Source organism: Humulus lupulus, chromosome 6 (assembly GCF_963169125.1).
Source record: "Humulus lupulus chromosome 6, drHumLupu1.1, whole genome shotgun sequence".
In the NCBI taxonomy this organism is placed as follows: domain Eukaryota; kingdom Viridiplantae; phylum Streptophyta; class Magnoliopsida; order Rosales; family Cannabaceae; genus Humulus; species Humulus lupulus.
The window spans coordinates 7,201,518-7,216,676 of NC_084798.1; the positions used below are offsets into that span (position 1 = coordinate 7,201,518).

The 15,159-nt window shown below is 35.2% G+C and overlaps 2 protein-coding genes and 1 non-coding gene across 3 annotated transcripts; 1 reads left to right on the top strand and 2 right to left on the bottom strand.

The window, feature by feature from the left end:
* Positions 1-556: 556 nt before the first annotated feature.
* Positions 557-3,865, bottom strand: LOC133781555 (receptor-like protein EIX2). Its single transcript, XM_062220598.1, has 2 exons — positions 991-3,865; positions 557-874 (listed from the first exon to the last, which is right to left on the bottom strand). Exon 1 carries the CDS (start codon positions 3,807-3,809, stop codon positions 1,017-1,019), a length of 2,793 nt encoding a protein of 930 aa, XP_062076582.1. The 5' UTR covers positions 3,810-3,865; the 3' UTR covers positions 557-874; positions 991-1,016.
* A 5,322-nt stretch (positions 3,866-9,187) lies between these two features.
* On the top strand, positions 9,188-11,623 carry LOC133784597 (uncharacterized). The gene is made up of 2 exons (XM_062223892.1): positions 9,188-10,752; positions 11,392-11,623. Exons 1-2 carry the CDS (start codon positions 9,188-9,190, stop codon positions 11,621-11,623), a joined length of 1,797 nt encoding a protein of 598 aa, XP_062079876.1.
* LOC133787402 (small nucleolar RNA R71) lies at positions 9,683-9,789 on the bottom strand. The gene has a single exon (XR_009872427.1). It is a non-coding gene; the product is annotated as a small nucleolar RNA R71 (small nucleolar RNA).
* Positions 11,624-15,159: the final 3,536 nt, after the last annotated feature.

The following is a 15,159-nucleotide window of genomic DNA, read 5'->3' on the forward strand; positions in this document are numbered from 1 at the left end:
CTACATGCAACCATCTTTGACCACTTTAGTTGCTTTTGTATTTGCAATTTTCTTGAATTAGTTTATATGCACTTGACTGTTATTTTCATAGACCATTATTAAGTTTTTTGAAACATTTTTCTCAACAAATTCATGACACCCTTTCAATATTTGTAATAAAGAGATAACTTGATTTAATTGTTTACAACAATCAAATTAAGGATGCAAGAAATTAATTAATTATAATATCATCTATGCATATGACATGATTTGAGTAAATTGCCCACCTATTAACAAATATTAAAGTGGTACAAAATTTACATTGTAAAATAATAAGTCATAATATTAAAGTACTACAATATTTACAATGTAAAACAATAAGTACTTCACGTAAAACTCTACTACAAACAATATTACTCGAGTAAAAATCACGTTTACTCTGAGTATAACTCATTACTTAATTTGCTTATATTGTTGAGTCTAAATATAAGTAATTTACTTGTTCAAAGTCCATATTCTTACATTTTTATATATATATATATATATAAATATATTTAGGTCTAGCTTTAAGTTCTAATTCACTGCGAATTGGTTTTGTATTTCCCAAAGGTCTGTTATAGCAGAATAAAACTTACGAGAATTATTCAACATATGGATGTAAATGATAGAGAACTAGTCTTGGATCAAACAGTAAATTAACAAACAAGAGAAGAAAAAAAACAGAAGCCTTGATTTTACGAAGCATGAAAAAAAAAAAAGAGAAGAGGAACATTTTTAACTCATAATTCAATTGCTAAACTTCATAGCAGAATATCCCTTAGTACTTCAACTTCAAGCTCTTGAAACCACGAAGACACTCCACCTTGTGATATGGGGCCAGATGCCAGTTGATGTTCTTCATCAGATTTGTAAAATAAATGGAAAAGAAAAAGAATTGATGTTAGTCAACAGGCATACGTTGACTTGGGCCATTGTAAAATTAAGGGGAAAACAATTAATATACTTTTTTACCTGTTAAATAGAGAACAGCATGCTCTTCAACAGGGGCATTTTGAGACAATTTTTTTGTAAAGCCAATCTCCGGAGTTGCTCATGGAATGGAAATAGGAAACTCTGAGGAAGGAGTTGATCAGCCTGAAATAATGAACACATACTCCAGCAAATCCCACTACAAACCCAACCCAAACTCCCATATGAAGCCATGCCATGTCCAACCATTCTACACCATTGCTTTCATCACCACTTGAGCGATCTTGATCAGAACTTTTTGGTAACTCATCTCCAGGGCATGGGTCTGTTAGAGGAGGTCCACAAAGTCCAGTATTGTTCACGTAGGCAGAAGCATTGAAGCTTTGTAATTGAGTACTTGTGGGAATTCTTCCAGACAAAAGGTTACTAGACAAATCCATGTATGACAGGAAAGATATTTGTGCCAAGCTCGCTGGAATTATACCTGAAAATTGGTTGTGGGACAAATCTAGTGACTCAAGATTACTTAGTTTCCCAACATCCACAGGGATTGCCCCACTCAAATCATTTCTTGATAGATTGAGCATGACCAATCCAGCGAGATTTGTCAGCTCTTCAGGAATTTTTCCAGATAATTTATTGCTTGAAAGATCAACCATTCTTAATAATCCTAGAATGTCCATATACTCACGATTAGCTCCTTTCCACATTATGAACGTTTCAAAATTATAGATCATATATTGTTTCTTAGTTGAATGAACGGATGCAAAAATTAGTTGAAATTGGTCTTGCGTTTCAACCATTGAAGTGGAATTAGATATGCAAGAAGGGACAGCTCCAACTAAATTATTAGACGAAAGGTCCAATATTTGAACAAGCTGAAGATGGCATAAATTCGATGGTATAACTCCATAGAATTTATTTGATTTGAGACGAAGGAATAGCAAATTTTGTAGTCTTTCCCCTATCCATGATGGTATATATCCTTCCAAATCATTCCCTTCAACATCAAGAACTTGAAGTTGTGCACAATTTTCCAAGGATGAAGGCAAATGTCCCGAGAAGCTGTTTTGTCTCAAGATTAAAAAGTTGAGGTCATATAACAAGCCGACTGACCTTGGAACCACTCCGGTAAAATTATTGTTATTTAAATTGAGAACAACCAAATTCTTCAAATTCCACCGACAATCAGGAAGACTTCTTTCGAATACCATATTATTACTAAATTCAAGAACCGCTGTTATCCCTTGAGCTTGGTCACAAAGAAATGAGCTTAAGCTAACGTGTTTGTCGTTATTGGAAAGATACAAGCTCATCACGTTGGACAGAGATGGTGGGATAGTACCATGGAATTGATTAGAAGAGAGATTTGCAAAAGCCAATGGAAAGGTTTGATTGCAAAACCAATTAGGAATAGCATCTTGAATTCCTGAGTTAGAAATGTCAATTTCGGATATGTTTACTTGAGTTTTGAGCCATGTAGGAAAGTGTGGACCTAACTTGCAAGATCTCAATAATAATCTGTCAAGTTGAAATGGTGGAATCCAGGTGGAGGTGAAATTTAATGTTAAGGAGTTGTCAAATAACTCAAGAACTGTCAATTTGGAATTATTTTGAAAGAAGACTTGGGAGACAAGCCCAGTGAATGAGTTTGAAGACATGTACAGTCTCTCAAGATGATGGAGCTCACCAATAATAGTACTTTCAGTTAAAGTACCATTAAGTTTATTGAAAGAGACATCCAACCATCTAAGATAAGGCAGCATTGAAAAATCAGGAAGGGATCCTCTTATTTTGTTGTATCCCAAATCCAACTTTTCCAATGAACTTCTAGCACAACCATTGAGACTTTGTAAAATATCGGGGAGTGTTGTATTAAGTTTGTTGAAACCCAAATTCAATTCTTTAAGATTGCAAAGACTACCCAATGATTTTGATATTCCACCCTCAAATTTATTCAATGACAAGTCAATGCGTGCAAGGGATCGCATATTTTCCAAAGAGTTTGGAAAACCACCTTGTATTTCACTCTTTTTTATCGTGAGATTAACGATATTGGTACTCAAATTTAACAACCAGGGAATTGTTGTAGGGTGTATGGTACTGGATGAAATATCAAGATCTTTGAGAGAATTAGAAGAATTTGCATGGGAAAGAGAGGAGATGTCTACTTGGGGGAATAGACAGGAATCTAATTGTAAACTTGATAGAGCAGGAGTTGTTTTAAGCGAATGAAGCCAATCTGTAGCTTTGTCGAAATTTGTGTGACTCAGTCTAAATATTTTCAAAGAAGGGAGATAAGAAAGCCATTGAAGATCATTGACGATCAACGTACCAGCTGTATCAATATCAAGATCGAGAAACTGAAGTTTGGTGAGATTTCTTACCTGAATGCTGATAGTGTCAATAATGGGATTATTTGCAAGGCTGAGATTTTCGAGTCTACTTAGGCAACCAATAAATTTGGGAATTTTAGTGAACTGATTGTTACTAAGATCTAAGTGCCTCAAATGTCGCAATTCAACCAAGGAGGGACTGATTTCACTTCCCAAAGAGCACGACTCAAGAAAACCATCACTGTCGAAGCATTCAAAGTTAAGATCAAGACTGATAATATGATGAGTTAAGTTATCACACCTGATTCCTTTCCACGAGCAACAATCAGTTCCGCCGCTGGTCCAGGAGGATAGAAGCTTCTTTGGATCAATAAGGCTTCGTTTAATGGTGAGAAGAGCTTGTTTCTCCTTCTCTATGCACAGACCTTTAGAATTTCCACTACCTTCAACAACACTGCTGCTCGTACGCCATACATGATCAGACGTGGCTAGAACAAACAGAAGCACCACAATTTTGATCGTCATATTAAGAGAATTGAAATGAGTGAGTAATTAATTATATAGAGTAATGAAAATCTAGCTAGCTTATTCATTCATATATACCAAAGAAAATCAAATTAAAAACAAATATATTTATGAAACTGGGAAATGAGGGGACCCGTAGGTTTGAATAGTAGTAATATAATAATATTTTGTGATAGATTTAGTTAATAATAATACTAAATGATAACAGTAACTTATTATGACGAAATGATGACAAAAGACTTGGCTCTCACTTTTGACAAAGCTAACCCACTAGTTGAGCTATCAAACAACCTTTGTTTTACTTGAAATTGTCCGATCCACAATTCACACTTCCGGGCCCCAAGAAATAGTGCTGAACACAAAATTTCATACCCGACATATAACGTAAGATCATTTTTGTATATAATAATTGATATGAAATGATGTTACGTCCCAATCAAACTTTTGTTTCACTTGAATGACTTAGCCCCAATTTTTCATTTTTTAAATTATATTTTTTGCACAGTTAATTATTTGAGAACTTACTCGTATGCAATTATCTTACTGTTGAGAGAGAGAAAATTTACTTCAGTGCTTCTTAAAGCCTAACCTAGTTTCAGTATCACTATCCTGAACTTAGAAATGAGGGCACATTACTTAGAATCTACTCAACGGAAACCAAACTTTTTGTTGAGGTTAATTAATGATGATGGTGATGAAATAGAGCAAAAAAAATAATAATAATAATTTTGGGTTGTCGAAAATTGTTGTCGTTCGTGGAAATTGGTGGAGGCCGACGGATATGGTATAGATTAAAAAGAGAGGTGGCCCTTTTATAAACGTCAGAACAAAACATGTATTGGCGGATCCTTTAAGCCTGCTGAGAAATTAGCATATTTTTTAAAAAAAAGATTTGCACCAATCTCAGCCGCCCATTAGATTTCATGGAGATAATCCCTATCTCGGTGAGCAAGCCAGCCAAGAGAGAGTTGACGGATTTGCCCAATTTTTTTGTAGCGAAGGTAAGTCATAGAAATTATATTTAAGAAGCAAGCCCTTAGCCATCCAATGGGTATATCAAACACTAATTCACATCCAGCTACATAGAAGCAGAATCATTTTGAGTACAAGGACATCTTAAAGTCAACGCTTTGTCAAAGAAATTGGTCACTAGATTCCTGAATAAAAAATCGAGTGACAAAGATCACAAGGACTTTCAACCATCATGACAAAGCGATAGAACCGCCGTACCATCAAAGATAGATGACACAAAACACCACCAAACAAGTAGTTTACAACAGCGCACAAAGGGGGACTTTATTGAAAAACCAAATTATCTAAACCAAAAACATAAAAAAAAAATAAAAAAAAAGCATAAAACCAAACACAAATCGTGATCTTTAGGTTGACCAAGTCCCAGACCCTGCCAGATTCGGCCCCAAGCACACGCCCCTACTAGACTAAAACCTAGAGTAGCCCCAACGCTTTCCTCTAGTGCTGGAGAACACCACCAACCCCAGATCATGTCCACGCAATCCTCAAAACCATGGAATCCACCCTCTAAAGGAAGCCTCAACCCCCACCGAAGCCCTTAGAAATCCAGGATCCCCTCCGCACCCACTTAAGCTAACAGTGCAAGGACCCCCGCACACAAACAGCCCCGCTAGAAGACAAGACACCTCTATCTCCAACCACCAACCTGAGGAGAAGAAACCGGCCTAGTAATTGATGTAGTATTTTCTTTTATTAATCTTAAAATACTACGTACTCTCTATTTCAAAAATTATATAAACAGACCCCTCGAGTATAAACATTAATTTTTTTTATGCTAATGCCCAACAAAAGTTATAGACAACTATGTCTTACTATTTTATCCAAAGTTCTTCCAACAAAGAAGATTTGAGTAGTCAACATTGGATGTTATTTTTTAAATAGTAGCCAACCAAAAAGCAGCATTAAGGAAATTATTGTACTAATTATATAATGCAATATTTTGTGTTATGAAATTACTGTCTTTACTCTTTACTATAATTACAAAATATATATATATATATAAAAATATATATTTCTTCAGGCGTAAATGGGCAACACTTTTCCAAGGATTAGTGCTAGATTATATACACAAAAATTACACATTTTTTACACACAGTGATATGTTTCAATTTAAGCTATGTATATTTTAAAGTTGGGATGGCATCAATTTTATATATGTGGTTAAGATTAATTATATATTATTGTGTGTCCTAATTATTACTCTTTTCTTGTAATTAATTTATAATTTTGAGCATTTATTTATGACGCGACCCTAAGCAAACTAAATTAATATTGTGTTTCCAGAATTCCAGGTAACAATATTAACACTTATATATATTCTCCACATTTTTTAGAAATTTATATGCCTACAAAGTCTACATACGTGCCGAATAGACCAACAAAGTCTCACCCAATTTACAAGTTACAACTCAAAGAAAGTATAATTTTCAACCTAAGAATTTATTTACGAAAAATAATTAATTTGAAACTGCAACTTGGGGAGACTTAATAGTAAGACTTTTCTCCATGTAATAATAACCACATAATAATGACTTGAAAAATTATCAATAACCAAAGCTCCTTGATTTTTATCTGTCAAAAAAGTATGCATTAATGTATATCGTTCGTTTTCTATCTCGATCAATCAAATTAAATTCTTGAAAATTTTGTAATTTTAATTCCTTGGTTGTATAGTGTGAATCCTGAGACTTTTCTCAGGTTGAAAAAGTCAAATATGAGAGGAAAAAAAAAAAATTAATCTAAATTATATATTTTGTTTTTTTTCTTTTTCTTCTCCCTCCCGAACCTTTCTCTTTCTTCTTATTTTTCTCTCTGACAACAACCCATGTCGGGGTACCATAAAGCCATTGCCGGAGTTCCCTTTTGCCGCCATGCGCCGGAGCTGGACCACCAGTGGCCGGCAACAACCCCATCCCCAAAATCTCAGGGCCATCATAGTTAAGACGCACACGAACAGAGCAGTCAAAGTTTCGTCGTCAAAACTTTGACCGCACTTTCCGGCAAACCCAGACCTCCATTCGGTGAGTGGGCGGCATCGTTGTAACCAGTATGAAGGGAGGAACGTCACCCTCTAAGTCATTTCTGTCAACTCACCATTTTTCTCCGGCGAAATTTTGGGTATCTCTGCCCCTTTGGAAGCATTTTCCGGCGACACCGGAGGTCATTTGGGCAAAGGAGTTGTACTTTCGTGATGTACTCATCGAGATGATCGTTTTGATATATGTCATGCATATATTCGTTGACGTTTCCAGTACCGCCACCGACCGCTATTGTGCACTGCGGTGAGGTTCCAGAACTTGAAATTTTAAATATGGTCATATTATATATCATTGGACATGATTTTGAATAAGGAATGCTATAATGATAATTGTTTGCTCATTTGGTGCACGTAGGAAAAACGTGATATTAAAATCGGACTAAATCATTCTAAGATCATCGATAAGCTTAGGAGCATTGCTTTGGGCTCGGATTAAATTCTAAAGAGGTAGGGACTCAACTTGACCATTGGACTTATTTTACTTGTATTGAATTGCATTAAACATATTCCAATTTTGATATTTATAAAGTGTTTGAAAAATTGAAAACTTAATCTGCATGTTTTATAATCTGTTCTGAGGGCACTGGGTGCCAAATATATTTTTGTTCACTTATTTATGCAGATTATGATTTTTAGGTTTTATTTAAATGCAGCTGTTATGCTGCCCAATTTTCGAAAATATAAAGGGAATATGTTTCTGTCTTTTCATGTTTACCTACTGTTAGGACTAGTTATGGTATGGTTTTATGACATGTTTTAAGAGGCAATTTTAATCTTTTATTTGGTTTTGTGCGATATTATGCCGGTTTTTATTGTGTTTTCAGGATTTAGTGTGGTTATGAAGGAAAAAGTTTGAAATTGAAGAAAAATTGCTTAATTCTTGAAGAGAATGTGTTAAACGGGCTAAGGGATGGAAGTTAGTGAAATCGGGGGTCAAATTGAAGATTTGGTGAAAAAATGCAATTTGAGCCGCAGCTCAATGCACTAGCGCCGCGGCCCTGAGAGTTACAGAGAAGGCAGCAGTTAAAAGGCAATTTGAGCCGCGGCTCTATCAATTGGGGCCGCGACGCTGCTTGAAGTCAGAGAGGAACCAAGATCGCAAATTGCACTTGAGCCGCGGCTCTATCAAGTGGAGCCGCGGCTCCAGTCCGTACGAAAGCCGAATTTAGGGCATTTTTCAAGGGCAATTTTGTCCTTTCGCACATAATTAATTAGGGATTATAAAAGCTTTCTTAATGACGTTTTTTAGAGGAGATTAACCGAGGAGACGGCTGAAGGCACATTGTAGTGGATTGCAAGCGGAATTGAAGAATTCATCACAGTTTTCTTCTTTTCTACTTTGAATTTCTGTATTTTGGATGCTTTTTATTTATTCTATGGTTATTATGGATTTGATCATGAACTAAACTAATTTTCTAGGGTGTTAATGGATTCTCCTGAACCTTCATTTTAAATTAATGCAAGTTTTATGATTTCAATTTTATCTTGTGATTTATTCAATTCGAACCTAATGCTTGTGAATGATTGATCACCATTAACATGAAATATATGATTTTGATTCGAAATCTGAGAAGTGAGAATTGAATATGCTATAATTGAATAAACATAGATTTCATATTAGGACGAGAGTACCTGTGTGGTCTGTGTAGTTTTAGGGTTGTTAATCTTAATGCCTATCTTATGTTTATTTATCACAGAGATGTAGAAAATTTGCATAAGATTGAGACTTATATATCCTAGTACGAATATAAGTTATTATTGTTGACCTGCTATCACAAGAGAATAATTGAATAGTAAGATTTGTGTTAAGGAGAATTAAAAAGGATGGTTGATGAAATTAATTGCCCTAGTTTTTAATCCATTGAATTTTCGTAACGTTATTTGTTTTCAGTTATTGAAGTTAATTTTAGATTTTTGTTTTACAATTTTAGTTAATTCTTGTGACTCAATTATTGTTAGCCAAATAGAAATAGGAATTAAGTTTGGGTACTTAGTATACAGTCCTCGTGGGAACGATCTCACTTACTCTTTATTACTTGTTACGATTACGTGCACTTGCGTATCGATTTTACACGAACAAGTTTTTGGCGCCGTTGCCGGGGACTGTTTTTACTAATATCAAGAAAATAATTCTTTTTCTAATTTGGTTACCTTTCTTACCATTCTCATTCTAGTTTTCTGTTGCACTTTGTGATTTCAGGTACTCATATAGTTTATGCGACGACAGGGGTCTGAGTCAAGGGTGCATGTTGATCCGGAAATTGAGAAAACCTGTAGAAGAAATCGGAAACAAAAAAAGGTAGAAAAAATGGCTCAGAACAGAGGTAACGGAGGGGTCGACAACATTGCCCATGGTAACGATGAGAATAGAAATGCTGGGATAGCAGCGGATAATGTTGGAGGAATAGGAGTTGCACCAGTTCAGCAACCAATGCAAAGAAGTTTGCGGGACTATGTGTTACCTACTGTAACGGGGGCACAGTCGTGCATTAGACCTCCAACGGTTGAGGCTAATAATTTTGAAATTAAGCCTGCTATTTTGCAAATGGTACAATCATCAGTTCAGTTTGGGGGATTGCCAACGGAAGATCCAAACTTACATTTGGCTAATTTCCTAGAGCTTTGCGCCACATTCAAGATGAACGGAGTGACAAGCGATGCAATGAGGTTGAGACTATTCCCGTTTTCATTGAGGGACCGAGCAAAGAGTTGGCTTATTTCTCTGGAAGCCAATTCTATAACAACATGGGAGGAGCTGACTCAAAAAATTTTAGCAAAATTTTTCCCACCATCGCTGTCTGCAAGGTATAGAGGTGAAATCAACAATTTTCACCAAAAAGATGGTGAATCGTTGTATGATGCGTGGGAGAGGTTTAAGGAGCTGTTGAGAAAATGTCCCCATCATGGAATCGAAAAATGGATGCTAGTCCATATTTTTTACAATGGTTTGTGTGGTACTACTCGCACAATCATAGATGCAGCGTCCGGAGGAGCGTTCATGAGTAAAAGCGCTAACCAAGCTTATGATCTGTTGGAGGAAATGGCCATGAATAACTATCAATGGCCATCAGAAAGAGAAACCAATAAGAAGGTGGCTGGAGTGCATGAATTGGATGCCATTTCAATGTTGTCAGCTCAAGTGGCAACTTTAACTAAACAGTTACAGCAGAATAACATTCATGCTCAGGCTCCAGTGATGCAAATGCAGATAGTTTGTGAGTTATGTGGGGGGCCTCATTTATTTGAACAATGCACGAATAGGGATTTTAACAATATGCCTATGGAGCAAGTGCAAGCAATAGGGAACTTCCCAAGACCTTCCAACAACCCATATTCCATGAATTACAATCCAGGGTGGCGGAATCACCCAAACTTTTCGTGGACAACTGGGCAAGGTAGTCAGCCGCAGTTTCAGCAGAGCCAACCTCACTATTCAAGGCCTCCTCCTGGATTTTATCAATCACAAATTAGACCACCACAAAAGCAAATACCTATGAGGCAACCTAAAGCACAACCTGATGTACTTAATCAATTTATGACAGAAACGAGGGCATCTATTCGAAGCTTGGAAACTCAGATTGGACAGTTGGCCACGTTAATGGCAAACCGAGCTCAAGGGAACTTGCCAAGCACTACTGAAGTGAACCCGAAGGGAAATCTTAATGAACAGTGTCAAGCTATTACCTTGAGGAGCGGAACAGTGTATGAGGGACCAAGTATAGAGAAGAAAGTTGAGCAGAAGCAGGATCAACAGGCACCTATCACAGAGAACAAGCAGAAAAGGGGTAAAGTTGAAGAAGTTAATGAGAACCTTGAGACAAAGCAGCCAGAAATAAGCATAGATCACCATATAAAGATCCCATATCCTCAGAGGCTTCAAAAGAATAAGCTTGACAAGCAGTTTTCTAAATTTTTGGATATCTTTCGAAAGCTACACATCAACATTCCTTTTGCCGAAGCACTTGAACAGATGCCGAGTTATGTGAAGTTTATGAAAGAAATTTTGACTAAGAAAAGGAAACTAGAGGATTATGAGACAGTGGCACTTACTGAGGAGTGCAGTGCGATACTTCAAAAGAAGCTACTTCCCAAGCTTAAAGATCCGGGTAGTTTCAACATTCCATGCTCTATAGGGGGTTCAATGGTGACAAAGGCTTTATGTGATTTAGGGGCTAGTATAAATCTAATGCCTCTATCTATTTTTCAAAAGTTAAAATTGGGAGAAGCTCGGCCAACTACTGTGTCTTTGCAAATGGCGGATCGATCACTGGCTCAACTGAGAGGGATCATAGAAGATGTGTTAGTAAAGGTCGATAGATTCATCTTTCCTGCAGATTTTATTATTCTTGATATGGACGAAGATGAAAATATTCCAATTATTCTTGGAAGGCCATTTTTAGCAACTGGTAGGGCCTTAATAGATGTGCAAAAAGGTGAGTTGAAATTGCGAGTGCAAAAAGAAGAGGTAACATTTAATGTTTTTGCAGCAACGGAGGTTCCAACTTGTTGTAGAGTTGATGTGGTGGAAAGTAAGGGTGATAAGCTGAAATTTACTAAGAAGAAATCTATGGTTGAAGGTGGCAAGCGAACAATTCGTCATAAAATGAAAAAGATCTTTAGTGAGAAAGCTCGATTGTTTCACGAGCGATGGAAAGTTCCAAAAATGTGCAATGTCAAGAAACGAGCGTCTTCTCATGATATTATGGCTCTTAAGGACATGAGGGGTGGTTTGGATCCGAGTTGAATTTAAGAAAGTGGTCAGTGTCCGGCTAAATGACGTTAACGACAGCGCCCTTGAGAGGCATCTCAAGTTTATGTTTTCGTTTTTATTTTTATTTTTATTTTTTTTTAGTTGAACAATTCTATATTATTTTATTTTTGTTTAGTTTTTTTTTTAATGTTTTATGTAATTAGAACCGTGAAAAACGTCAACAAAAAAAAAAGCAGCAAAATAGCACAAAAGTTGAATTAGAGCTGCAACTCTAATGTGATCAGAAGGGGAAGTGCCAGAAAATTTGAATTGGAGCCGCAGCTCTACACACTAGCGCTGCGACGCCAACTGGGCCTAGAAACGCAATTTAAGGGTTTCCATCATAATTTTTTAGCACGACTCCCATTCCAGGTAAGTCTTTTCTTTTTATTTGAGTTTAGCATTGGGGACAATGTTAGTCTTAAGTTTGGACGAAGGGATTTTTTTTTTAGCTTTGTTGCTATTTGTTGTTTTTCAAGTTTAGTATTAGTTGTTATTGTGTTTGAGTCTAGTTTTCACGAGGTTGTTAGAGTGTAAACCAATTTGATAATTGTTTGCCAATGAGATTGAATGATTGCTGTGTTGTATAATCCGAAGGAAGAGTTGTGCATATAAAAAATCTGTGTGCTTGATTGAAATACTTTGTCATTTCACTGTGGTTAATTGGATATTTGTTTGAACTATTGCTCATAGTTGTAAATGTGGGAATTGAACTCTGGTTATGCATGTTGAATTTTGGATTGTGGATTGTACAAGTTGAAATTTTTCTAGAACTTGCTTGCTTGCTATTTGAGATGAAATCCTAAACAATACACACTTAAGAAGAGGATATAGGCCATCTTTGGAACGTTTGAGCCTTTCAAGCTAACCATTATATATTTTTATCCCTAGTTACCCTATTTGAGCCTTACAATTGACCTTTTTCATTGCTTAACACATGTTTTGAGCCCATACTTGTATTCATATATTCATGATTTCCTTTGTCCTATACCATGAGCATAAAACATATATTTTGATTGGAAGGGGGAGTGAATGTTTAAGGGACATATGTATACATATGTGGTTACTCAGTGCAAATAAAAAAAAAAAGATTGAAGAAAAAAAAAAAAAACAAAAGGAGAAAAGAAATTATAAATTCAGCATAAACTACATTCCTTAAGTTATTTACCGGAAAATTTACGTTTGGGGGAATGTAGTTTGAAAAAAAAAATGTGATGAATACATAGTCAACTCTTCTCAATCTTGAAAAAAGAAAAAGAGAGTAACAATGGGATGTGAAGTTGAGTTAATGGGACAGGTTGGTTGGTTTGAATGCTTATGGTATATTTGAGCCTAAAATGTCTTCTCATCTACCTTTACCTAAGCCATCTATTACAAGCTTTGTAAAGTCCTATTGATTTTTTTAAGTGTGTATTTGTTTACATTAGTGGAGAATAGTAAGTATAGCAAGCATATGGAATAATCATGTTGAGTGGATTGATTGTGAGAATTTGGTATGCATAGACTGGTTCAATTCTTTACATTTATTGGTTATGGGTGAATGAGCATGAATATCGATGAATTATAGTGAATTGATGAAGTATTTTGATTGAAATTCTGGATTAAATTTTGAAGTGGTACGTTACTTTTCTTTAGAATTATATGCATATGGCATTCATGAATTTTGAGGCTATTTTAATGGTTGTCAATTTGGGTTGTTTAGGTTTATAGAGTCTTAGTTGTATTCTTTACTCGAGGGCGAGTAAAGGATAAGTTTGGGGGAATTTGTTAGGACTAGTTATGGTATGGTTTTATGACATGCTTTAAGAGGCAATTTTAATCTTTTATTTGGTTTTGTGCGATATTATGCCGGTTTTTATTGTGTTTTCAGGATTTAGTGTGGTTATGAAGGAAAAAGTTTGAAATTGAAGAAAAATTGCTTAATTCTTGAAGAGAATGTGTTAAACGGGCTAAGGGGTGGAAGTTAGTGAAATCGGGGGTCAAATTGAAGATTTGGTGAAAAAATGCAATTTGAGCCGCAGCTCTATGCACTAGCGCCGCAGCCCTGAGAGTTACAGAGAAGGCAGCAGTTAAAAGGCAATTTGAGCCGCGGCTCTATCAATTGGGGCCGCGGCGTTGCTTGAAGTCAGAGAGGAACCAAGATCGCAAATTGCACTTGAGCCGCGGCTCTATCAAGTGGAGCCGCGGCTCCAGCCCGTACGAAAGCCGAATTTAGGGCATTTTTCAAGGGCAATTTTGTCCTTTCGCACATAATTAATTAGGGATTATAAAAGCTTTCTTAATGACGTTTTTTAGAGGAGATTAACCGAGGAGACGGCTGAAGGCACATTGTAGTGGATTGCAAGCGGAATTGAAGAATTCATCACAGTTTTCTTCTTTTCTACTTTGAATTTCTGTATTTTGGATGCTTTTTATTTCTTCTATGGTTATTATGGATTTGATCATGAACTAAACTAATTTTCTAGGGTGTTAATGGATTCTCCTGAACCTTCATTTTAAATTAATGCAAGTCTCGATATTTTTTATGTGTTATTTCCGGGGTTTTAAATTTTGGGATAGATGAAAATATAGTCGTTATGCTGCCGAATTTTTTATAGAATTGTAAAATGTAGAGATATTGAGAATATTAGTAGAAGTACTCAATAAAAATTTTCTCTCAAAAAACCCCACCCTCTCACTATAATCTCATTTATCCCCAATTTCGGCTCTCCCATTGTTAGATTTTGAGTTTCATTCCATGATTTGAAGATATGTTTGTGTTTGTGTTTTTTTTTTTTTGTTATTGTATAATTTTGAATCTGAGATTTATCTGTATTTTTTTTGTTTTTATAAAGTATTTTTGGTTGATTTGGTGTCTACAAACACATTCCAATATTGGCCCGGTTCCTATTGGTAAGATTTCAATTTTTTTTTTTCATTTTTTTCACCATTTTTTGTTATTGTGGATAGGTATATATATATAAATATATTTGTTATTTAAATAATTAAATTAAAAATCAGATTTGAGTTTAATTAATATGTATGAAAATGTGTTGTATAATTATAAATGAAAATATAATATTTGAGTGTTAATTTTTTAGTTTGGGATGATTAATTTGAGTGTTACATTATTATAGAAATTGGGTTAATAAAGTTAGACTAATAGATCTAGTTCATAAAGTTATATTAGTGTATTGGTTTTTTTATTTTGTTAAAATTGGTATTTGTTGTATGTGTATTGTTCTGTGTATATTCTGGGTCTGGATATTTTTTATGTGTTATTTGTAGGGTTTTAAATTTTGGGATAGATGAAAATATAGTCGTTATGCCTGCGAATTTTTCATAAAATTGTAAAATTTAGAGATATTGTGAATATTAGTAGAAGTGCTCAAAAAAAATTCTAATTTAATAAATAGTGAATTGATAAATAAAATAATATATATTTTTTAATTATGATCAAATAAAATTAACAATAACATTATGCAACCAAATTTTAATAAAAATAAACATTAATCTTGAATATTAATTAAATAATTTAAGTAATAAATCTT

Bases quoted from the DNA above. Each gene is read 5' to 3' on its own strand.
- LOC133781555 (XM_062220598.1), bottom strand. From the start codon at position 3,809: ATGACGATCAAAATTGTGGTGCTTCTGTTTGTTCTAGCCACGTCTGAT.
- LOC133784597 (XM_062223892.1), top strand. From the start codon at position 9,188: ATGGCTCAGAACAGAGGTAACGGAGGGGTCGACAACATTGCCCATGGT. The intron at 10,753-11,391 runs GCTTCAAAAGAA...AACTTGTTGTAG, and splicing joins AAGATCCCATATCCTCAGAG to AGTTGATGTGGTGGAAAGTA.